General features: G+C 35.0%; 3 protein-coding genes across 7 annotated transcripts in view; 1 reads left to right on the forward strand and 2 right to left on the reverse strand.

The window, feature by feature from the left end:
* CASK (calcium/calmodulin dependent serine protein kinase) overlaps positions 1–26,594 on the forward strand; it is a 385,645-nt gene that overhangs the window by 211,630 nt on the left and 147,421 nt on the right. The window lies entirely within an intron of this gene.
* Positions 4,212–5,856, reverse strand: GPR82 (G protein-coupled receptor 82). Its single transcript, XM_025051331.1, has one exon. The coding sequence runs from the start codon at positions 5,316–5,318 to the stop codon at positions 4,314–4,316; it is 1,005 nt and encodes a 334-aa protein (XP_024907099.1). The 5' UTR covers positions 5,319–5,856; the 3' UTR covers positions 4,212–4,313.
* GPR34 (G protein-coupled receptor 34) lies at positions 20,092–21,422 on the reverse strand. The gene has a single exon (XM_025051330.1). The coding sequence runs from the start codon at positions 21,348–21,350 to the stop codon at positions 20,211–20,213; it is 1,140 nt and encodes a 379-aa protein (XP_024907098.1). The 5' UTR covers positions 21,351–21,422; the 3' UTR covers positions 20,092–20,210.

The raw sequence follows: 26,594 nt of genomic DNA on the forward strand, positions 1-26,594 counted from the left end.
CCCCCACTCCCCCCACCCTGCCTCCTGAGACACTCAAAAATGCCTCTGGACATTGCCAAATTTTCCCTGGGGCACAAAAATCACCCCTAGTTAAGACCCATTGTCGTAATGTTATCTTTCTCATGCTTTGCCTCCCTACAGGCATTCATTAAGGCATGCATGCAAATTCCTATTTTTTTCTGCCACCTTCTTCCCTTTTATTCCTCTTTTTCTTCTGAAAGGATATGAAAACTCATTATGTTTCAGTGTTTTTCTCTTTTCTTCCTCACCCCTTAAAGTACTGCAAAAAGAAATTGTACAGTTGTCAAGGTAAATGCACCTCCTGGCTCCTTGCCTGCCTCATTGGCTCTGTTAAGCACTGAGAGCTGATGGAGTTCTCTTGTCTCTCCTAACTCCTAGAGGTAGCCTCACAATGCATCACCTAGGCATGAGAGAAAAAGCAATCCTTAGACCTTTCTGTGGCTCTGACCTACTGGCATACAATTTTAATAACTGAAGTTGAAGTTAAGTAGCTTCTCTGAATGCAAACCGCTACACACATTCTCTTTCTATTCTGAGTGGAGCCTGTGTCCAGGATGTTTGGGGGCTCAGTTTTTAGTTCTCAGAACTGAGCAAAAACCTCAGTCACACAGACAGTCAGCCAAAAGCCTCCGCCCAGCGTTTCTGTGTGAGCTTCCTTTAAATGGTTTTCCTCACTAACCCATTGACATGCCTGGCTACATTTTGGTCCCCTTCTGGTCTCAGTTCTTCTTTCACCTGCTTCAGGCCAGACTTTATTATAAACAAGCATTCATTGTATCACACTAGTTGCCAGGGCATTGTGGATTTCTTACAGTATTTCTTCCTCTATTGCTCTTGGTTGCTGACATTTCTTTTATATCTCTTACCACACCTCCCAAAAGTGTTATATAAAGAAATGGAATTCACATTAATCTAAAAACTTATTTCTTTTGTTCTTGATTATAGGAAGCACACTGGTTAATCTGTAACTTCTGTAAGGTTGTTTAGCACATGTGCGTGTTCAGTTTTGAATGCGAGGTTGTAAAATCGTACTTAGAAAAATCTCATGAACTATAAGATTGTCTCCAATTTATCTTGTATTTCTAACTGCTGTGTTTCTCTTCTCCCACCCCACCCTTCCAAAAAAAATCAACTCCTTTATTTCAAAAGAAAAAAAATGACTGTTTCTTTTGCTTATTAGATGTTGATCCTTTCACTGCTCCTCTCCTTCTCAGCCAGAGGTAGGAAGCATGTTTGATATAGCCAAAGAGCTTTTTTTTTCTGTCGGGTGTAAAACCTTTCTAGCTATAGTAACTCTTCCCACTGATATTAATTCAATTAGAATTTGGGGGCAGTCAGAGGAAAGTCCATGGCATTAGCTACATGATTAAAATGCTTGGCAAATAACCAGTGTTGCTCTATGCTCCCTTTGTGGTTTGCCAAGCAAGATTTCCTTTCAGCTTATCTGCCCACATCTGTTCATAATAACTCCCACCCTGTAAACTGCAAGGCCAGGGAGAGGCTGCAGGAGTTCTTACAAATCAGAACAGAATTGACTTCCTCCTCTTCTACCCAGGGAGTAGAAACTCTTTTCCAGGTTGAGTAGTCTATCCTTAAGTTTGCTTGTTTAGTCTTTATGGTTTGTGCTCCTGATTAATAGTTTGAAAGCTGCCTTAATGAGAAGTGTGTATATGAAAAAGATAAAAGAGGAAATAAACATTTGTCATACCTGTTTTAAGATATAATGTTGTTGGCCTAAATAAAAATTTAGGGTTTCTGAAATTGTGTTTGACTATAACTCAGACACATTAAAAACACTGTTTTTCTGAAATCCGCACTTTAAAGTTGAGGTATATTTTAGAAAGTGATATTTCATATGAAATATTTACCATGACATTAAATAGCCAAAAAATTTAACATGACTTACAATCACCTGTTCGGGAAAGCATCTATGTCGTAAAGATAAATAGAATTAAAATGGGAGTTTTCCGTCAGAATGAGTAACCTAAAGAGAAATTGTAAAACTCTATTTCTGCCTTTTTTAAATGTAAGAAACTCCAGCAATATCTTTTATCTTTTATTTAATGTGTAGCATTGTAAAGTAATTTTTTAATAATGGTTTTTAGAAAATATATATAGATATATAGATATAGATATAGATATAGATATAGAGATAGATATAGATATAGATATAGATATATACACACACACACATATATATATATATTTAAAATCCTAAGGGCAGTGAGATTTATACAGTATAGCTTATGTTAAATGAAAACTATTGATCATCTTCTCAGCTCCTCTTAGTTTTGAGTTTGGGTTTTAAAACTTGTATAAGAATAAAACTGCTGGTATAACTGTGGAAAAAGCTAGATGTCTCAGAAACTTTCCTGGTCAACTTTTGAGTTATTTTGTGATTCTCATTTCTATGAAGTTACAAGATTGGACATCTCAGTTTACAGCCAGCACTCAGGGAGTCACGTGGGGTTCCCAGGTCTGCCTTTGTCTCTGTAGATTAATCAGCTAGAAATCAGATTGCTGCTATAAAAGCATAGATATACATTGTAAATATTTGAAGCCAGCATGTGTTTTTTCAGACTTTTCTCTGAACATTTGCTTCTCTCAGTTAAGCATTGAAGTAAAAAAAAAAAAAAAGAGAAAGAAACATTTACTGTTTGTTTTCTATTCTTTTTAAATTACAATTATGCAGATGTGTTAGAAAAACCACTAGTGATTTTGAACACATGGCTCTTGGGGAATCTGTACAGTGAATTGTTTCTACATTTTTAATTCAGGAACAAAACACGCTATGAGATTGAAGGCTTAGAATTGCTCTATGAATTTACTTGAAACTTCTTTTTGAGCACTGAAGAAATTGCCATGTAGAGAATAAATGAGTCTTTAAGCAGTCTCTATCCAAGTAGCAGTTAATGTTTATTCAGCTTCAATTTTTTTGAATTCTAATCTGAGCAGAGAAGGCAAGTACCATGGAAGTAGAAATAGAAAACAGACTATAGTTCCAAAGGTGCTTATGATCTCTTTGGGAAGATAAAACATGCATTTAAAAATTTTTTTTAGCTATAGTGTATATAATACAGAATATAGTCACCATCATTTGTCTTACTGACAAGATTACATAGAAGAAATGACCATTAAGAAATGCTTACTCTTTAATTATATTTGCTTAAATATTGGAGAAAGTCTGTACAACTTAACTATGCGCTTCAGTTTTTCATCAGTAAATTCGCATATTTTGGGGCAGTGATGATTAAAATAATACATGTAAGGTATATAAGCAGAGTGCCTGGCACATAGCAAGTGCTTAGTAAATGGTAGCTTCTCCTAATAGTAACGTCATCTGATTTAATAACAGTACCTATGAATTATGTAGTATTTTTCCATTCTACAAATGAAGAAATTAACAAAGAGAGTAAATAAGTTGTCTACAATTGTCTGGCTAAATAAGTGGTAGAGCTAGGATTGAACCAAAGGACTCTAATTCCAGAGACCAATCTCTTAACAACAATACTATTATACTGCCTTATCATTCATTCATTTATTTCACAAAAATTAATTGAACTTATCTATATGCCAGGTACTGTTAGTCATTAATAACATTATTTATATTGAATACAGAAGAAAATATATAAAATATGATCAAGATTGGCATATAATAACATTAACTTTTTACTTTGACAAAGCCTAATCCAAATATTTAAGCATATTTATAAATAATATCTGCTTAACAAATACCAGAATCAATGAATATTTCTTCTCATAGTAACATGAGTCAGATACCAAATAAATAATCTGTTTATAAAACCTTGAACTTTTGCACTGTATTATTCATACATTTAGATAGGACTTAAATGAGGAAATTTCTTATTCACTTTTTTCTTTTACCCATTTTTAAAGTTACCAACAAACACTATCCATAGATGAGCCCTCGTATTCTAACTACTACAGAGCAGAAAAGTCATAAGCCAGTTGCTTTTTTATCCTACAGTCATGAAATATTGTGTTCTGAATAGACACATCCATGGTTGACTTTAAATAGAAAATGGTTGATTGGTTTCATATGCAGTGAGATCCTTTCAGTATGCTTGACTTTTGCTGCTGAAAGCCTCTGCCATCTCAACTTTCAGTATAAGTAGAACTGTAAAGTGAATTTTATTTTTAAAAATCAAAGAGGTTTTCTTGGTGCCAGTTATAAATCAAGCTATGACCTGTTGATCATGTAGTTTAGTGTCCCCAATAAAGTCATATGGACACTTTACTGTTTGGTGTTGTTTTTCATCCAGAAGTCAAATCTAGAGTTGTATATGTGGTGAATCAGATTTTGTAAAGAAATTATATAGTGTCTTCTTGAATGTTTTATCTAAAAAAAGGAATATTATGGGGTCTGTACTACTTCTGGCCGATGCAAGACAGGTGAGGATGTTTTTTATTTCGATTAAATAATTCAGTTGCTTACAGTCCTCTCCTTGGTGTAGAACATAAAAAACAGGTTTAAAAATGCTATATGGAAGGAAGCAAACTATTAGTAGAATCTGGATGACCAAAAGATGCCTTCTCACAGAACTGTAAGTTAAATCTTTCTCTGTAATGGATGTACAGGTTCTTATTTTTCTCAGATGGCTGACAAAAGAGTAGTATGATGTTAGTACAACTAAAAATGAAAATCCAATAAATGTGGTTCCAATGAGGCCTGCAATCTGAGAGATCATGGCTCCTAGTTCCATCTTCCGGTTATAGCACAGGATCGCTTCTCCTTCTGTAGCCTCTACAACTGAGTAGTATACGGTAACTGGAATAATTATGCCTAGTACAGCTCCCCATATGTAAACACATAGTTTTCTAGCAAAGTTGGGCTGGCGGAATTTTTTCAGTAAATGGCCATAAAATATTTTCTCATAGCATGAGGTGGTCTCTTGTGTGGAATCCTTTCTCATTAAGGTAGCGTAGCGGCTTATGGCAATCCAACTTAGAATTAGGAGGCTGACATACATGCTCACATGCATGGATAGAGTTCCCAAAAAATTGACCACCCTGCATTGTGTCGATCGATATTCCCATTGAAAACCTTTCAGAAAATAGATACCCATGAAAGGCATAGCACTGCACACAAGTAAGTTTGCAGTCACAAGATGTGCTAGGTAGATGTGGGTTGATGTTTTCTTACCTATTTTTGTTAAAAACACCCATTGAGAAAGAGAATTTCCAAAGAGACCAATGATACAAAGGAAGATATAAATGATTGGTAAAGCCATGGTAGAGATCATGGATGGTTGAATACATGTTGAGTTGTTACTCATTTATATCAGATTTTCTTGAATTTTGTCACAGGAGCTAGAACAAAATTACAGATATTTAATATTAAAGTTAGAGACTGTATATAAGCTGAATATTTTTAATGCGTTGGATGAAATAAAATAATAACATAAATGTATTAGATGGAAAGGGAAAGTATAGATGCCATCTCACCTTTTCTAATCACGATTGCCCAGTCGAAATAAAAGCAAAAAGTTGTTTATTGTGGCTAGTGCTTTTGTCTAAAACACAAAATTTGATACAAATAGTTAAATGCCTGAGATTTATCATTTTATACTGAAAGAATTTATAGTTCTTCTATTAGATTGTAAATCAATTTGTAAATTACAATTGATTTTTGCCTAGAAAGAAATTTTTAAAAAATTTAAGGCTCATGCAAGCAATACATACTGGCCAAAGGAAAGTGTTGCAAAAGCATTTGTGACTACATTTAATAGAGAGAGGACCGATTTTTAATTATTACCTTAATTGTACATAAATACTTTTTTAAATGGTATCTTTTCATGACTAGGTTAAAGCACTTCTCCCTAATCTAATACTGTTAAAAGAATCTCTTCATATTCAGAACTAAACTTAATTCAATATAAAAAAAATACTCAGGCAAGATCCTGAATTAAACAGAAGTGTAATAGCCAAGGATAAACACCAAAATCCCAGGATCTTTACCAAAGGGCATCAGTAATTTCTTATTTCAAATATTTAGTGTTAAACTATCATATTTCAATACAAAGCTTACTTTAAAATTCTGTCAAAACTAGCTGCTGTGCTTGTTGGTTAGAGCGCCCTCGTGTGTCTTTGTGAGTAATTGAGTATCTGGTTTTTCAGAGAATATGATGTTTTCTAGAGCTATTTTAATCAATCACAGCATAAATGCAGGTGTGGTTTTTGCTTTTTTATGTCTTATTTTTAAATCTTTCTTCAAAGGATGCACATGAAGTGTTAAAGAGTCACATAAAAACTCTTTCCTTCTTATTTTTCCTCATTAACTCATTTCTTTCAGGTGGGAATAATAAAAGTTATTGGATTCTGGTCAAATAAGAATCATGAGCTCTATTCAGAATGTGCCACACTCTTCTGTGTTTTTCACCGTAGCTTTCTAGGTGCCACATTCTTCACTCTTTTATAATCTAGATTGGAGATTCTCAATCTCATTTTTTAAATCGTATATTCTGTTTTGATAAACACAAAGTTTTTACCATACACTGCCTTCTATGATTCTTATATGCCTCCAGCCCCTCAGGGCTATTTTACTCTCTATCTCCCTTCAGAATCATGGATTACAGAAATTGTGTATTTGAAAAGAATAATTACTATAATTTTGAAATAATTTTTAAAACTAAACAATACCCATCCAAAGACTTGAAAGTTTAAGGCCTGTGTTGTGTCTCTAGGTTCAAATATTGAGACCTTTAATTAATATCTACCAGTGTCTTTATCATTTTATTTTATTCCTTTGTAATTTTTATTTAGAAAATAGTCCATGTGCTTCACAGTGAGTGTATCTCAACCCACTGCAGCCTGGCAAATTGGAATCTGGTTGCAGTTAGTGTATATCTGGTTGTAAATATATAAAACTTAATCTGCAACTTGACTAATTTTTAAATCAGTCAACTAGAAAGTGAAATAAGCCTGTTTATTTCTTAAGAAAAATTTACCTGATCAAAGTAGATTTTTATTTTTCATAAGGAATGAAGTTTTTTTTTATGATGATATTAAATAAAAACACTAGTCCCTGCCTTGTGTAGATAATACGTTTTATACTAAAATCTGTAAAGGTTATAGTGTTTCTTTCTTAATAGTATTCCTTTTTTAAAAAAATTAGACCACCTCATATAGCATCTGATATCTCATATTACTCATTATCAATGTCTTGCTTTTCTACTTCACACTAGCAAATGCTTCAGAACAGAAGGGAGGTAAAAAGATATTCTGAGTCTAGCATTATCAGACAAATGACATTGAGACTCTATAGGAACTTCACTGTAACAAACAACAACTAGTTTACATCTTTAGCTTCTCGAACACCAAACTTGTATCTACTATGTACCTCTCCTTTAAAAATAAACTTTGATTATAAAACTACTAGATAATTCTTTTCTAAAATTTGGAAAATACTGTAAAGCTTAAAAAAATCAAATAAAAATCACATTATGTATGCAGAATTGCTTTCCAAAAAATGTCTGCATTCCCCTCAGCAGAGTACCTGTCTTGACTCACTCATACACACATTGTGTCTCTGCTAATTTGACACATGAACAAAGTTCTACAACTAACTTCAGTTACTAACAATTATCTATACAGTTAATATGTTGACTACCTTTTAATGATCAGTTTTTGAAATGTAAACATTTTAATTCTGTTAGAATTTCTACAGAGTTAACTTTTAAGCTAAATGTAAATGATCAGTCTTACCTGTACAAGTAGTTTATGCCAATCAAGGCTCTGTCATTCAGGGCAGTGATGGTAAACTTCAGACTTAAAATTCTCTGATCATCACTCTTCCAGAATCCTTCAGTTTTTGTCAGTGTGAACAGATTCTTGTATGACACCAATGACAGATAAAAAAAAATTAAACGGTATTAAAGAAATCCAGTAGTTATAGTAAATGTAGCAACTACCTCGTCAAAAAATTTCTCTGTTTTTGTAGTGGGAGGAAGTTGGTGGACCATATATATACTGTACTTCCTTGTTATTTCATAACCCAGTTATGCCTCAGCTTTATTAGCATGCTTCACTGAAGTTCAAAGGTTTAATCCTCATGGCTAGTTTTATACAACACAGTGACCTGGGAATCACTTTGTGTTGACCCACTAAAATATTAGTACAAATTTGTCTGCAAAATCATTTGCAAATGGCTTATTTGCAGTTCATCTTTATTAAGAATAAAGAGAAACAAAACTCAAAATGTTCTTACTAGAATCGAATATCATAGAGCTAGAATAGAACTTTTTATGATCACCCGTGGGTATAAACCCTTTGTTTTAAGGATAAAGAAGTAAGGCCCAACGCAGTACACTGTAAGCACAGACTGCACCCAGGAGTTTGGGTCCCAACTTGGTTACTAAGAACTAACCCATGCTACTAATTCTAATTGCCCTGTGCTGCCTCCATTCAGATTTAAAATTGGTTTGGAGCAGTTCATAATAGATTTGGAGAATCCTGGAAACTACTGGAATCTGAAGACCAAGTATTCCTCAGATAAAATGAATGGATTTAAAATTGGTTTGGAGCAGTTCATAATAGATTTGGAGAATCCTGGAAACTACTGGAATCTGAAGACCAAGTATTCCTCAGATAAAATGAATGGATTTAAAATTGGTTTGGAGCAGTTCATAATAGATTTGGAGAATCCTGGAAACTACTGGAATCTGAAGACCAAGTATGCCTCAGATAAAATGAATAGTTATATTATGATATAAAGAATTGTGAAACCAATGTTATGTATAGGATTGTTTAACCAATCTGAACTAGAAACTGGAGGAAAGCTGAGTGTAGAGCTGGGAAGCCAGACCTGCGTCACACACTACCCTTTCTTAGGAAGTTAAACCAGTGGGAGTCTGAAAATGGGAACAGAAATTTGATTTTATCAAGTCTGAGTACTTTAGTTATCAGTAAATCTTCATTTAAAATTAATAGAACTACTTTGCCATTTCTCAATCTCCAGTGCTTACCTTATTTCATGTCCATTGCATAAATTCTCCCTAATGTTTGCTAATGTTTCTCTCTAAAACAAAAATGAAAACCATCTTAGTGTCTAGATCTTGTTCTGCTGCTGTTTTTCTTTGCAATGCTTGCCATCATTTTTTTGAGAACTGTGACTCATCCGACATTACATGGCCATCAATGGCACAGTAATTTGGCCTCTGGAAATCGTATCATTTTTACTTCAATAATTTTTCATATTCCAGGATGGAATTACTTCAAACAAACAAATGAAAAAAAAAAAAAACAGTTTGAAGCAATTTAGAAAAGAAACGATGGAATGCTGTTTATAAGTGATTGAAAGATAATTTTAATATTACCTTTTAAGGATTAAACACCTTAGTTCCAAAAAAAAGAATGCCTTTGTTCTCCACAACTTTTCTGCCATTTTCCTCAAACTCGGAAAATGATACTATCACTTCTTTAGTTATTCAAGCCAAAAACCTAGGAATCATCCTTGATTCCATTCTTTCCTTCACATCTCACATCCAACTTCTACTACCACCACCACTGATTAGCAGACATTTGGTCCTACCCAAAACACCCATCCACAGAGACATTTGGTACATGACAAAAAGTCCTTGAAATTTGGTCCTATCCAAACATCCCTGAGCATATTTGTCCATGCCAAATAGTCCTTGCTATTTGGTCCTAGCAAAAATGTCCATACCTAGGAAATATCCCTGAGTTGAAACAGCCCATAATGTTTATTTGCACTATTGGTTTATAGGATTAATGCATTGAAAAATGCAATCATGTTTTATTGGTCCAGTAATCGTGTTATGGCTGTATTGCCTGTAATAACTCTTCTATCCTCACTCAGTAGCCTAGCTGGTCATGGCACATGGGATTAGGTAGATGAGTTGTTGTGGACCAAATGTTTCCATTTTGGACAGGACTAAATGTCATGCAAGGCCACCACCACCAGTATTAGCCACATTTAATGAAAGTTTATTATGTGTCAGGCATCCTACTATGTGCTTTACATGCATGTCTTATTTAACGTTCACAATACCCTGTGAAATAAATACTATAAAATAAATATCTTCATTTTAAAAGTGAGGAAAACTGAACCTCAGAAAGGCCATATAAGTTGCCCAAGGTCATACAGCCATCTGCCCTCACAGCATGATGGCTAGTTCCCACCAGAGCAAGTGATCTAAGAGAACAAGGCCATAGCTGCAGTGCCTTTTAAAAAAATATATAGCCTCTAAAGTCAGCACTGTCATTTTTGCAGTATTTTGTTGGTCACACAGAGCCATTGTGGGAAGGATAAATAAATGTTAGATGATGATCATTGGGAACCATCTTGGAAGCTGACTATCACAGAAGTCAGTCAACCACTGAACTGAGGAAGAGTCAGAAGTATTTCTTAAAATGATTGTCAGACAATTGACTATCAGGCAAGAATGCCTGAATAGGTGTAAGTTTTGCCGTTTCCTCCCCTATTTTGATTTTTAGTGCTTTCTATTTTTCTTAAGCACTGTAATTCATTTAACAAATGAGTTCCTACTGTTTCTAGTGGTGTGTGGTGGTCACAGAAGTATATTAGCCACAAGCTAATTTAGGCTCTGGAAATTTGAGATTCCATAAGCAAGCCAAGAATTCAGTTTAATATGTTATGTGAGGTTTTAAATGTTCTATGAGTGAAAAAAATGGGTGAAAACAGTAAATCAAAGTGGTTTTGAAAGGCCAAAGGAACTGGAGTGAAAGAGAAGAAAACTTACAGTGAGTAACAATTCTGTGCTGGTGCTGGGCAGGACATTTTGCATTTAAGAAAGCTCATAATGCGTGGTGGTGGTCCCATTTTGCATGTGAGGAAAATGAGTCTCAAAGAAGTTAAGTAGCATGCCAAAGGTGATACAAGAAGTAAATTAACTTTAAAGCACATATCTTTTTTGTTCAACCCCACCCTCTGCCTTAGAAAGCAGAAATTATTTCTGCTTTCTCGAGGGTCAGTAGGGTACTTTATGATACTTATGGTAAGTAATCCAAGGTCAAGTTTTAAATTGTTTTCATTTCAGACAGGGTTTCCCATTCTGGGCTCTCAAGTAGCACAATTGACTATGGAATGAAGCCCAAATTTTTCCTATCTTTAAAAACTTTGGACTTTATTAAGCTAACTTTTATCCAATTGATATCAGTTTAAATTCTTTATGATTTACGTGATTTTGAGTTTCCTAATTGAACTATAAGGAAATTTTTATTTGTATTTTTCTAAGATACTAGGAAATATTGCAATTGGTAGAAAAGTGGAAATGTCAGAGAATACTAAATCAGCAAAAATATAACTTGTCAGCCAAAATTTTCAAGAATTGCAAGTTCTCTGTAAAAGTGGCCCCTTGGACATTTTGCATTCAGGTCATCAATCATTTTCTTTGGTTCTCATTTGTCTTTCTCATCCATCTCCTCTTCAAAGTTCTACTTTTGTTATCCAAATCCAAATGCTCTTGCCTAACAGTTCTAATTACTTCCAATAATATCTGCCAAATATTGATCTCCTAAGTGTTCTGCTCTTACAATTTACTTCTTGAGGTGTTAGAGTAGTTCCCCAAAATATAAGTCCTGCCTTTGCTAAGTTTCCTGCCTTTGAGATATGTGTGAGTATCAACTGTGTTCTTTATTCTGGCCCTAGAATTCATTTGGAGTGGTTCAGTAAGAATGGTTCGAAGGGCAAGCATGTAGCCATTTCTTTTGACAATCTGTGATCAGCTCTGTACAGCAGGGGTGCATGAGGGCTTTCCTGATTCACATGGATTATTGGGGTTGAGATTAGAGTCCCTTATTAACTTCTCCCGGAGCCAGAACCCAGAGGACACAGGACAGCTCAGTTATACCTGAACCTTTGTGTTTCAACTAGACAGTTATTTTAAGCTATCCAAGGTCGTGTCTAAACTGGCTATACTTGGCCTTTTAAGTTCTCTCTCTGACCAATCAGGAGCTCAGGTGATTGGGAAGCTAGTGTGCAGGAAGAGAAGACGTGCCTTACATAGTCCATATTAGAATATCACATTCCAAAGATAATTATTTCCCTAAAGGGGCAGGAGGCAGTGGAAACCTTTATCCGGTTCAATGCATACCCAAGCCAGTGCTTGCCTTTAGGAGCGAAGCATAGACCTGTTACTCAAAGTTGTGGTTTGTTCAAGGCTCACTGAGCCCCCTTCTGTCTTCAGGATGTGATGTTTTGGCCACAACCCTATCTCCAGTTGCACTGCTCACAAGCCCCCACCACCTCCTATGAACAGCTATAATCATGGCCATACTACCATTAATCATGGTGCGAAGAATAATTTGCTTCTAAGAGCTGGTTTCTCAGCAAACCATGGGACTATTTCCCTCAAGAACTATTAAAAACACAGAAATTACAGTCCAAAGTTTGGAAGTTTGTAATAGTACAGAAAAGTGATTAGCTTTGTAAAAAAGGTCTAATGACAAAACATAAATGGATCAAAGTTTCACTGTACTACACCTCTGCCTTTTGTCTTTGCACATAGGTTTGAATGCACTAGATAGATATTGTCTTCTAGAAATATACACCACAGAAATCCTGTAGCAGTGTCAGTGACAGTCATAAGAATTAGAATGACCTCAGAGATGGCAATTGAAAAGCAAACAGGAAATTATCAGGCTTTTGGAAGAGAAGAAACTTTAGCATTGGATTAGACAAGGCAAAAAAAGATTTTGAAGACAGCCAAACCACATATATCTATACTCTGGGAAACAACCACTTGAATTGCAATGAGGTTTAGAGAATTTAAAAGGCATTCTATAACATATGTACCTGGCTGTTTTATTACCAATCACTTCTTTTGCATTTCTAGATAAAATTGTCTTGAGGTTAAATCCCCTGCTCCATGTCATTTCCTATCCTTATTCAAGGGAAAAAGAGAGATGGCAAGAGAAAATGAGGAAAAGTTGGGTATGTGAAGCCTTCCCTCCTATACCTGTTAAGGTCGGCATTCATTTTATCTTACTAAGAGTCCCAGATATTGAATTAGCAAGCTTTCCTGAGAATCACTTTTAGAAAATTTATAATAATAGTAAATAACAGCCACTGAAGTGCTTTTATATAAACACATTTAACTTAAAAAGTATCTCTGAGATAGATACCATTATTACCATCGTTTTTTAGATAGGGAGATTTATGTCTATAGAAGATAAATAACTTGCTGGTGGTAATATAACTGGTATATTGTATGGCCTAGATTTGAACCCAGGTAGTCTGACTTCAGAGTCCGTATTCTTAGCTGCTACCAGAATCTGGTTTATTGTTTTGGATAAGGTGACCAAGTATCTCCAGTGACCAAAAATGTATCTATATACCTGTTTCCAATTTTCAATCTATAAATTTATTAATTTCTGCCAATTCCTCATTGTGAAGGTACTTTTTCCTCTTTGTAATTAATAAGTAATCTAAGGATCATATTTTGAATATGAATATATTGTTTCCCTTTCAGCCAATGAATTTTAGCATTCATTGATGATCTTTGCCTAAATCCACTCTTATGTTGGTGCTTGCATCTTGGTAATCTTTGATGGATGGAGATATATTAGACTTGAAGTAGTCATCTTAAGGCATCACTCTAAACAAGTCTCGGTGTTTTAGATATTTCTCAAATTGTATTATATAGGGCATAGTTTCTAATATTGCCATGTTGTTTCTTCTTCCCTTTCCTCCATCAAAAACAAGCCTAAAATGTATTGTTTTAATAGATATTCAAATAAAGTATTGAAGCCAAGAAATATATGTTCTCTGGAGTTTTTTTATCTCCAGAAATATCTGGTAGAGAAAATTGGAAAGAAGAAACCACAGTTCAATTTTAACCCAGAAAAAGTCTGTAAGACTCAGTTCTCTGGTGATGCTTTGTCCAGCAGAGGGCAATGTATTACCAGCCCTAGTTAAACCTCTTTTCCTATTAAAGGCTGAAGTATAAGGTGCCTGCATTGTAATATTATCCAGCCAGCAACTTAAAACAATTTAAAAGTTTAGGTTTTTTAAGTTCTAACTAAATAATAAACTTATTTATTTTAGTAGCTGAAAAACACTCTAATCGTTATAGAATAAAACTATTTGTGTGGACAATGGATTTCTGTCCTTAAGATGAAAACCCAGTGCCACTCATCTGCCTTTAATAGGATATGACCTTTGGAGATTTTTTTGTTTTGCTTTGTACTTGTGATTATCACAAGAATCACCTTAGTATAAAACCTTCGCAACTATAATTATCCTAGCGGTAAAAAGAAAGTCTGACATTTGAGTATGTGAAAGCTTTTATCATCTATTGGGTTTTTTTTTTCTTTAACTTTTTTTTAATCATAGCAATTCATAGACATCATTTTAAAAGTCAAATAATACTAAGGCTGGTAATAAAAACATGTTGTGACTATTAATAAATGTAACTTAAAGCATATTTCACCTAATGAAGAAAGTATAGGAGAAATCTCCTTTATTCTCCACTGTAGTCATTTCCTCCTGTCAAGTTAACAAATTGTACAGATCCCTTCCTCTTCGGGCCCCTAACCAGTTGTCTCATTATTCAGCTATCTCCATCAGGAGGAGCATATGCTTGTTTTTATCTCTAAGAATACTAAATCTTTTATAACCCTGTCATTCCCCACCCTGCAGGGGTTTGTAAGAGATCTCGATCTCGATCTCTCTCTCTCTCTCTCTCTCTCTCTCTCTCTCTCTCACACACACACACACACACACACACACACACACACACACACACAGGGCAAGCGCATGAGCTTTCAAGTAAAATAATTCAAAGCATTGTATTTTTTAATTTTTTACTAACAAAATTATTATATTCGTTTTTACCTTTTTAGAAATCAGTGGTACACATACTTTTTATTTATGTTTTATATACATCATTTATCCATTGCTACGTACCAAACCACCCCTAGACATTGTGGCTTATGACAACAACCATCTGTTCACTGTCAGTTCTGCAATTTCTTCTGGGCTCAGCTGGGCAGTTCTTCTGTCAGTCTCACCTGGATTCATTCATGGAGCTTCTTAGTCATCGGGCAGCTCAGCTGAGCATCTCTCTTCATGTGATCTTTCACCTGGGTTTACTTACAATATGATGATCTTGGGGTTCCAAGAGGGCAAAACTGGAAGCTGCAAGGTTTAAGGTCTTACTCAGATGTCATATAATGTCAACCACATTTTATTAGTCAAAACAAGTCACATTACTGCCCAGATTCAAGAGGTAGGCAAAGATTTCCCTCTGGATGGAAGGAACTGTAGAGAATGTTGATCTACCATTTTTTATCTACCATATGTCTTTTAAGGTTCTTGCAGTTGTAGTATTCTAATTAGTTTTTTGTATTTTTCCTTCAAAGTGCAGTGCGTTAGCTCTTTCCTTTGCTATATATGTATATATATATATAATATATACATACAATATAATATGTATTCCCCAGTGTCTATTGTATCTTGGATAATATTCCAAAAAGAAAAGTTAGCTTTGCAGAGGAATGCCCACTGTGTCCTACTTTGGTCTTGGAGCTGTCATATTATTTTGATTATTTCTTATATTAAAAAGCGTATTAAAAGTATCATGAATCCATACTGTTTCCTTTATACATTCTATCCTCTGTAAGTAGCCTCTTCCTTTCTGTTCAATTTGTGTGCTTTTCTGAGTAGCAAGATGAAATCTTGCACTGTCCTATTCTGTCCTGCTCAGAATGTGAATCTTCCCCTTGTCCAGCGTCTCCACACTGTCTATGCTCCTCCACCCCTGTTAGTCACTTTAGTGAACCATCTTGGTTTTCAGATAGGTTGTCAGAGAAACCATATTCACATGACTTTAATACAGTATATTGTTATAATTGTTCTATTATTAGTTATTGTTGTTAATCTCTTACTATGCCTAATTTATAAATTAAACTTTATTATAGGTATGTATGTGTAGGAAAAAACATAGTATATATAGGATTCAGTACCATCCACAATTTCAGGCACCCACTGAGAGTCTTGGAACATATACCCCACAGATAAGGGTGGGACTAATATAGAAAGATGATCAGTCTTGCTTTTCCCCTTGGTAGCTCTCCACGCCCCCACCCCACCATGCTAGGTTGTACTCATTTCTTGAGGTTTTGTTATTTTCAGGATCACAAATGCAAACTATCAGAGCATGAAACCAACATTTATTTACTTAGCTGACTTCTCTCACAACTTGCCATATATATTTGGAAGTCTAAAATCAGTCCCCACAGGAGCTGACCCTGTGTGTTCCATTGTTTTTCAAGTTTCACTGGCCACAAAGGGGAACTGAATATGAACATGCATGCAAACCTCATCAGTTTCCTTTGCAACCAGCTGAAAGTTATTTTTTTAATATAGAGGAAACAGTGTTTTTCTTTTGAGCACAAATTGAATTTCCACAGATATGAAGCATTTTATGCTTCTGACAGATCAGGAGACACAAAAGAAGAGGGCACTAAATTGTGAGAAAGGCAATTAAAAGAGAAATTAGGATAACAAAGAAACAAAACTGAATTGGGGAAGAGAAAGAGGTACTGCTGAGTGCAGGAAAGGAAAAGGGCGTAGGTGGGGGTTATGGGGGATACTAGAAAGTCTTGGCAAGTAATAGAACATGAGAAGAGGCAGGAGATGTCTGTAACAGGAAAGCACCTATACCAGAATTGCCAGCGATATTAATGGAAGGCATTAAGATCTTTTGGTCCAAAAGTTTGCCACTGGGTAGAACGTGAAAATAAAACACATCAGAGTGATTACCATTCCCACCTGAGTTCATGCTATTGAGCCAAGTTGACAGCAAAGGTGCCTTGTCCCCATTTCAGGATGCAATGTGGTGACTTGTTCGACCACTCTGATTACACAGAACAAAAGCAAGGGTAAGTAAGAAAGCAAAGAAACCTGAATACCTAATATAAATGTCACAAGGCCCCCAGAATCCATCAACTTATTTTAGTTATAGTTTAAACAATCTCTCTAGCAGTGAATACTAAAGAATGCCTACTATGTGCTGAGCAAGGGACATTGGACAAAATCACTACAAAAGAAGATTCAGGGAAACTGCTTGGGGAACATGGACCATAAAGCAAGCAGCCTCCTTCCCCTCAGCTGCACATATCTGAGTAGACCTGAGGGCATTACTGTATTGGCACATGATTGCAGGCAGCCTCTAGTTGCCACTCATTATTAAGGCATTGAACATTCTATAAAAACCAAAACTTCTATTAAAGGGATATGAAGGACACCTAATCCAAACTTTGTTAAATATTTGAAATGCTTTGCTACCTTCCCAGCCTGCTGGAGATTCATATCATATTGAGACAGTTCTATTAGCAAATAACTCACTGGCTTTCTACTCCATTTGAGATCTGTAATTATTAGAAAACCCTCTCTTAAAATTTGGTGAAACACACTGCTTGCAACTCCCATCGTTCACTGATCTTTCTGCTTTCTCTGCGAGGCCGCACACACACACTCATGCTCTGTCTTTCCTTATCTTCTGCTTTAAGGGTTAAATAATCCCATTCTTTTGACTGTCCTTCCTCTGGCATCCTGTAGGGTGCTTGCTCTGAAGAGTATTGTTCTGACCACAAAATAGAATGGGTTTGTTACCATTCCTGTCATAAACATTGCTGTTATTAATGAAAGCTAAAGCTAATTTACCCTTTATGAGTTACTTTCCCCCACTTCCTTTGATCCAGATCAGCTTCCCCTATTTATCTTCCTAGTTTTGATGTTTACCTTTAAGCTTCTGGCCATCCCATTTTATGTATTTCCCCTGCCTATTCTGCCGGTAAACAAAATCTGTTATGAGCTTATAGGCAGGTTGATGTTTATCAAAATTTATCTTATCACAAATATCATAACAAGAATTAGCTCAGTGAACTTTTTAATTTTTTTAAGAATGCCATTGTACAGGGCTCTATAGGGATCATCTCAGTTAATAAAATTATGAGACAGCTTCTAGAACTATGAGTATATTTTTTTCTTTTACTATTCCATAAAACTAATGATAATGATAATGTAATGTAACCATGCAAACTGTATGTTTACAATAAAGACATGTAGGGATATAAATATTTACCAGTAATGTAAAAAAAAATTTCGATTTTGAGAACATGAGGGAAAATCAGTGTTATATTTAAAATATAAACAAGTACTGAATTTCAGTTAGGTGATATCTGTCAACAATGTCAAAGCAAGATAATCAATATAAATTTTATTACTTTTTTCCGAGCCTCTAATTTTTCTGCAAATTTCCATTTTCTCAAATATTTCTTGTTTTTCTTTAATGTAATTCTGCTTTAACCTATTCTTTATTTGACCAGTTGTATGGACTTATTGAAATACAGCTAACTGAGCACTAATTGTATACAAAACTCATTAAAATAAATTCAGCCCTAACAATATTCATACTCTTGAATAGTGATGTCTCAGTCAGTGGTCTACCTAAAGTTTGAAGAAGTATTCTGACTATAAATAATTCTCATACTCTGTGACAGAAACTTATGAATGGATCCTTGGAGTTTGTCATAACATGCTTTTACATATTTAGTCAGTGGCATCCTGGTTCTATGTGTGACCAAAGAACAAATGCCAGCCAAACTTGAGAATGGTTGCCTTAATAACATCTCCTGATTACAGTTGTATGATGTCTAGACACATTAGCTAGGAAAGAAAAAATGAAATATACCCACTTTTTCAATTCTGTTAAGTATCCCTTCCCTCCCTCTTTTCTGTCTCATTCAGCCATCCATTTATTCACTCATTCATTCAATTATTCACTGGATATGTGTTGATGATCTGCTGTGTGCCAGGCAAGGCACTGAACTCTGGGGAATCAGTGATAAATAAGATCCCTTTCTCTTAGCACTTACTCTCCAATTATTTTTGAACATACATGAAAATTTCAGAATTTGTTCCTTTTAATTCTAACCTACAGGTTTTCTTTATTATTGTGAAACATTTCAAATACTTAAATATACCAAAAATAATATAACAAATACCCATGTACTACCACATAGGTTTAACAGACATTAACATTTTGCCATGTTTGCCTCAAATCTCTCCAGATATAACCACAGACTTTCAGTTGGTATGCATATTGTGTATATTACCATGCATGCTTTTTATTTTTATTGCACATCTACAGATCCATAAAGAAGATGGTACTGTTTTATGTATTTTTATATTTTACATAAATGATTTCATATGTTACCCTTTTGCAGTTTGTTTGTTTTTTATTCAACATTGTTTTTGAGAATTCTCCATGTTGATGCATGCAGCTGTGGTTCATTTCATGGAAATGCTGCATAGTACTCATTTTGTGAATAAACCACCGTTTATTTCCTTATTCCTTTGTTAATGCATACTCACTTAGGTTGTTTCTAGTTGATTAGTATTATGAACAGTTTTCTTATATACATGTTCGAGTGGTTCTGTAAGATGTATGCCTAGTAGTGGACTTTCTGGGTCATAGGATGAGTACGTCTTCAATTTCGCTCTATCAAAGTATAGTTCAAGATGGCTAAACCATTTATAAAACTGTTTTAAGTAAGGTGCAGTTTTAAGTCCTGTTGCTAGGCTATTGAATTCTTATCTTATCTGTTGTTTGATTTCACTGCGCAGTATTTAAATTCTTTCCATTTTATCTAGGCAATGATAGATAGTAAGTGACTTCATTTTTTTTAGGATTTTATTATCATTTCATCTGTTATAGAGGTTTAGGCCTCAATGAATATAGTGGCAAATTTACAAGCTTTTTAAATAACAATCAACATATATTTTCTGACATTTTAAGCCGGTTCTCAAATCATTTAGGTTACTTTTAAACACTTTAAATTAGTATCAGGTGCTTGATTTTGTGTAACTAGTGACTTGAGAAACTATGACATTTCCTTTAATTATTCTGTTAAAGCCATACATTTCACTTAACTTTATGATCTATGTCAAGAATGTTAGCTTAACAATATATTTTGAAAAGATTTTACAAACAAATTTAAAATCTAGCCATGAGTGTAAGCTTTTCTTTTTCTTGAAATATTTTACAATTAAGCAAATGAAATATCAAAAGTAAGAAAAGAGCTTTGAGAAGATGTGAGCTTTGTAAATGCTAGAGCTTTGTTTTGTAATTTTTAGTTCTTCAAGGAATTGAGAGGCTTTTAATATGTTCGCTGCAAATGCTTTAAGAAGTAGGCTGAATTTTGGCTGCAGCAGATGCATCATTCAGGGAGTATCCTGGTTTAAATTCTGAAGTGCTTTCACTCCTGCTAGATTCCCCTTGAAATCTTCTAGAAAGAAGTTGGCACATTATTTTGCGGATATTACTAGACATCAGGAAATACATGACTGGATCTAAGCAGCTATTGAAAGATGAGAAAACCAGCATGATCTCATTGGTTTTGTGAACGATTTCCTTCCAATAACAAGATGACACATTTAGCTGTAAAGAAATATAGACAAATCGGAAGGCATGATAGGGAACAAAACATGTAGTAAAAATGATAAGCACAATAAAAGAATTTCGGGCTGTAGTGGCATATTTACCAGAATTAGGAAATTTTGACCTCCTTTTAGAAATCCTCAATAGATTCTTGCCAATCTTAATATATGAAAGGATTATTAGTAGGAAAATTAGCCAGAACATTACCACAAGAATCAAATTAAAAATTGCTTCTCCTTTTGCATTATGCTTATCTCTATAATGGAAACACATTGTGGAATTATGGCCACCTTTCTTAAGAGTTAAAATAATCATAGTTAAAAATCCAGCAAGAGCAATTGTCCATACTGCACAGCAAACATAAACACTTTGTTTGGTTGCTATTGCCTTCCGTTGTTGTATAGACCGATTAATTTTTATGTAGCGATCCAAACTGATGAATCCAAGCAAAATAATGCTAATATACATGTTCATATAAAATAGTGTTCCCACAACCTTGCAAAGAATCACACCTAGTGTCCACTTGTTTTGGTTAATATGATACATTATTCGGAAAGGGAGGCAGAAGATAAGTAAGAGGTCTGCAATGGCTACATTAAGGAGGTAAATCTGAATGGAATTTCTTTTGCGGTGGATACCCAGAAATACATAGAGGGCAATTATGTTTCCAACCAGTCCCACAATGAAAATAACAGAGTAAAATGCTATTAACACGCTAGAGAGTACTTTTTCATCCATGGGACAGGCAGTAAAATTTGATGCTCCTGAGAAGTTGTATGGCAGTTGGACATTCTGATTAGTTACAAAGTGCTCTTCCTGGGAGGAGCAGGGCCAGCTGCTGACCGAAGTAGTCATCATTGTTATGGTGTGACTTCTCATCATCTTCTGTAGGGATCAAAAAGTGAAGGTGCCAAATGACATGTCCCTCGTGTGTAGCTTTTATAAGATCTTCAGATTTTTCCTACAACAGAATGCCAAACATTGAATCATTTCCTATTTTAATAACAGTTTAACTCCTAACATAAATAATAAATGATTTCTTTTCAGACATCATGAGAAAGTTTACTTTTATCTTACTTTGGACCATTTGAGTATCTACAATATGTTTGTAGCAGCGTTATGGTTTTACAAAACAAGCAGCAAATATAATAGAATCTTATGGGTTGTCCTGCTCTAACCTTTCCTATGGCTATGATAGATGTTCAAGGTTTGTTTTATTTATTACATTACAATAAATAACTGAACTATGAAATCATCTTCCCTTAGGGAGATTGTTATGGGAATAGAAATGGAAGCGAAGAGAAATGACAACTCGTATTTTTCAAAGATGAGCATCAATTTCCCTAAAGGTTGTTATAGCCGTAAGTGAATGGGGCCCACTTCTGGCCCCTGCCCAGCTTCCTGCCTCGAATCCTTCCCTCATATGTAGCATTCATTCATTCATTTTGACATATGTTGCCACTTGGCATGTGACAGGTAAACTATAGCAATCTCTCATTCCATGGTAGGAATAGATGAAAGAGTCCTAAATTTCTTCCTTTTCAACCTAAGACCAAGTTGGGCATATTAAAACCATTTGCCTACAGGGGCATGCAATTAACATAACATGCCAAGAAAGCATAGCACCTTCATTGTTAGGCAGACTCTTATAACACTGCACAGGAGAGCAAAGAAGCCAAACAAAACCAAGTTAGTTGACAACACCGCCACCGACTCAGGTCAGAAAGTCTCCTGACCTAGAAGCATAGAGTGATAATGTAGCTGGGAAACAGATGTGCATCCAAGATTTTGAAAGTAACTATGCCTTGAGATAATTTGAGACTAGAACCTTATAAGAAGATAGTGTGTGAATTCCACTTGTTTGTGGAGAATTTTAGCAATGCTACTTGTTATTAGCTCTTTCCTGGGCATTGCCTGCTATGAAGAGCTCAGTCTGGGAGGTCATCATAAAGAACTAGAAGATGTGAGGAGAAGGTTCCAGGAAGTCACATTCTTTTCTTAGAGCGACTGCCCTTTTTCTCTGCAGCAGCCTCTTAGCAGGTGTAACATAAAGACATTCAGAGCAAGGTTATCAGAATCAGATGTAACTAACTCTGTGACCTTGGGCAAACAATTTAATCTCTTCTAAGCCTCAGTTTTCTTGTTCGTAGAAATTAAAAATGTATATGAAGGACTTAAGTCTGGCACATAAGTTGTCAATCAAAGTTAGCTTTTTAAAAAACAACTTTTGATTAATCTCATTTTAGTAAATATTTCATACCTGGCTAAAGACTGCTTGGAAAACAAAGGTGAAACAACGTAGAGACGCTGCTCTTGGTAGACATTTTTGTAGCCATGTGCATTCAAACTCTGAATGCAGTAATATAAAGTAGATCCAAATTATAGTAATTGATTTACTGATTTGACATTATACACAAAGAAAAATATTTGGAAGAACTTAGCTTTTCTTAACTCTACCTATAATTTGATCAAGTCGGTAGAGGGTGAAAATTAGTTTTAAAACTTTGTAACGAGAGAAAATTGTTGTTACCAGAGAAGAGGAACTGGTGAAGAGGAAGTTATGTAATCCTTGGTAAGAGTCTTTCTCCAGAGTTCAGGGCAGTGAAGGGAAGAAGGTAGGAGGACAGAGTCTAGTCTGCCATGTGCCTCAACTGCAGGAAGACAGATTTCATAAAGTTGATAGAAACTTTCAGGCATTTTTTTGTGTGTTATGAAATTCTAAAAGGAAAGGACAATCTAGGAAGAACGGCAGGCTGCCAGAAATGAAGCTGATAATGCATTGGGGATTAGTAGAAAGGTGAAGGGCACCTGTAGAGGGACTTGCATTGTATGGTTACAGAGGGAGCTGGCAGAGACGCAGGTGGAATCATCTCATAGCCACTGATGACAGGGATCTGAGGCATGATAAGCGATGTGATTTGGAGACTTCAGATAGCTGAAATGACTTTAAAAACTAGGGGTTTTTTTCTTCTCCCATACTGTATTTTAAACTCCATTAGGGTTAGGAACCAAATCTATTTTGTTTGCCTCTGTGTATCAAGGGTTTAGCACAATAAATGTTGAATGAAAGAGGGAATTTAGTAGAAAAGTCTAAAGTTCTACATGTGGACAGTAAAATCAACTGTTCAAGTATAGGCAGGCTTTAGCTTCATTAACAGAAACACAATCGCAATTGACTACAGTTGCCATATCTGTAGTGTGATGTGGCAGCAACAAAAACTAACCCCTTCTTTGGCCAGATTCATAGATACAGCTTGTCTTGATGAAAATTATTATTGCTAATCTGGTTCTGACCCAAACTGGTCAGGTTCCACCTGGAATACAGTGTTTAATCCCCAGCAGCACACTTAGAATAGGCCACGGAGCCAATGGGGAAGAGAGGCCAAATCATGTCATAGGAGTGGGTTGAAGGAAATAGGCACCTTACACTGGAGATGTGAATGCTTTACAAGGCCTTGTGAGTGTCTTCAGAAAGCAGAACAACCATTGAGTAGAAATTGCAGAGACAGATGTTGCCTCCTTTTAAGGAAATGCTTTTTTAGAATGAAACAGTCTATCTTGGGAAGTATTAAAGGTCTTACCACCAGAGATTGTTAAGACTACCACCAACTGAGTACTTTGTAGAAGACATTCTCAGTGGTTCTCAATCCTGGCTCCATACTAGAATCCCCTTGATAGCTTTTTAAAGATACCAATGCCTGGCTTCATCCCCAGATCTTCTGATTTAATTGGTCTGGAATGGGCTCCAGGCAATGGTTTCCTTTAAAAGCTCCTCAGGAGATTCTAATGTGCATTCAGAATTGAACCCTTGAGCTAGATAGCTGAACCATTAACTAATATTTATGTAGCATTTGCTGTGTACCAGGCAATGTGTTCAGCATATTTATGTTATTCATTTACATAATCCTCATAATAACTATGTGAGGCAGATATTACAAAAGAAGTCATGAAAGATCAAGAGGTTATGATCTTTACCCATGACCACACAGCTCTTAAATGGCAGTACCCAAGTTGGGACTCAGATCTGTCTAGCTTTTAGAGCCCATGATCCTTTTCACCAAACCTCATTCTTAATCACGTATGAACAGCATTTTCTTAACTAATGGTGAGTGTTTTCACATGATTCCTTTAACGTTATCCACATTAGCAATTTTAAGAAGGGATTATGCCATCTAGCTTTACATGGAAAAGGCATTAATCTTTTTATTTGCTATGTCCATTATAGTAAGTAAATAAGTACAGAGTTTACGGAATCACAAATCATTCGTCAGAATGTTCGGCACTTTTCCCAGAGTATATCTTTTCCGACTTACTTCTAGGCCTGGGAGTTTTAATCATGATGTTTCTAGAAAGCTGTTAGCACAAAGCACATATCCTGAAACCATTTGCCTCAGCTCTAATCAGCAAATAAAATAAATGATAGTTGGAAAAGATCACCAATAAACCTTTCTGGTTTTGCTTTATTTTCAAGCTTAAAGAGAATAAAGCAAAAGTGATGCATTTGTTTAAATAGTAATAGTAGCCATCATTTAGAACTCTGTATTAAATAGCTAATGTCCAGTCATTTATTAACAAATTAACAGATTAAATTCTGTTTTAAATTTAATGGCTGATTTTTGCCTCTTTTACAATGTGTCAGTTACTCACTGTTCTTAAGGCCATTTACTGATGTTTTAAAAACTGCTTATTTGATCGATTAGGAATAGCCAGTGAAGACAGGAAACAAACCACAGGAAATTAGTGGGCTAATTTCCCAGCAGACATTACTTGTGACTCGTGTGCTATATTGAAGTGGTCACAATGGTTTCTAGATAGTGGATGGTAAATGATTTTGTAATGTTGTTACTTGGAATAGCCTGAAGTTTGCAATCTTGTGTTAGTGCTGTGACCACCACCACCACCCTACCCTTATCAATATTTTTCAACTAGTTCATGTAGGAACTTACAGGACCCAACAGATTCCACTGTGCCCTTCGATAAGCAGAAGCTTTTTAAATGCATTTTGGGTATGTTTGTGAAAACATCACATTGCTATGTTAAAATACATACCTATTTGGCAATGGTAGGAACCTTTCACTGTTTGTAGTTTGACTTGATAATGACCGAATCATTCAGGCCATGCTTCAAAAACTGCATTAATTGCTGCATACAGAATGAAAATTGAAACCATATTACTTTAGAAATGATACTATTAGCAGCACATTAGGTTTTGTTATAAACTTAACTGTCTAAAAAAACCATTTTTTTAATTTTAGTTGAAATTGCTTTTCTCTAATATTCACCTTATTTACTTCTGAAACACAAAACTTAAAATTTAATCAGTCTGTAATTACCATAAAATAGTAATAATATAATAAAGAAAACACTATCATTGAAAATAGGGAGATAGCATAACTTAATAAAGTTAATAAGGTATAGATCATTTATAATACATTGGAAATAAAATTTGTTGTATATGCAAATAAATTGATTCAAGTAGATCTGCAAGTCTTTATGGCAATATACAAACTACAGTATAAACCATGTAACATTGGCAATATGAGCTTAAATACCTCCAGTGTCCTCAAGTATTTCAAGTAACTAAGAAGACAGCATCATTTTAAGTCAAGGCGAAGGCATCATTTAAGCAGTTTACTCAAGGTTCTAAAAGCAAAGTGTCACCATGAAACAGGTTTCACTTTTCATATTCAGATAATCAAGTTTTAACTAAAATACAGGATCATTTATATATTGAAATCAAGGAATACTCACAGTTCAGACTCTCTTGAAGTAAAAGGAGCTGAACGCCAAACTTGCCTAGACACAGACTTATCTTGATGTGTCAGCTAAGTTCCTCCATCCGGTCATGGTCTAATTGGTTGGGGTTTTCTTTTTTATATTCGAGTGTGGTAATAGTTTTTTTTTTCCTTTTCTTTCTTTTTTCAATATGACAACCCTCAGACTTCTTGTGGAAATATTAAAAAGCCCTATCATTATGTAACAACTTTAAGCTCAATGAACACTTAACTTTAGGAACTTATATCTTTTATATGAATACCTTCACCTTGACAATTGTGGGAAGTTTTCCCTTAACCCTCAAAATAAAGAAGTTTATAAATTCTAAGCATAAAAAAGAATTTCAATTTT

This window comes from Pteropus alecto, unplaced genomic scaffold (genome assembly GCF_000325575.1).
Source record: "Pteropus alecto unplaced genomic scaffold, ASM32557v1 scaffold28, whole genome shotgun sequence".
Classification (NCBI taxonomy): domain Eukaryota; kingdom Metazoa; phylum Chordata; class Mammalia; order Chiroptera; family Pteropodidae; genus Pteropus; species Pteropus alecto.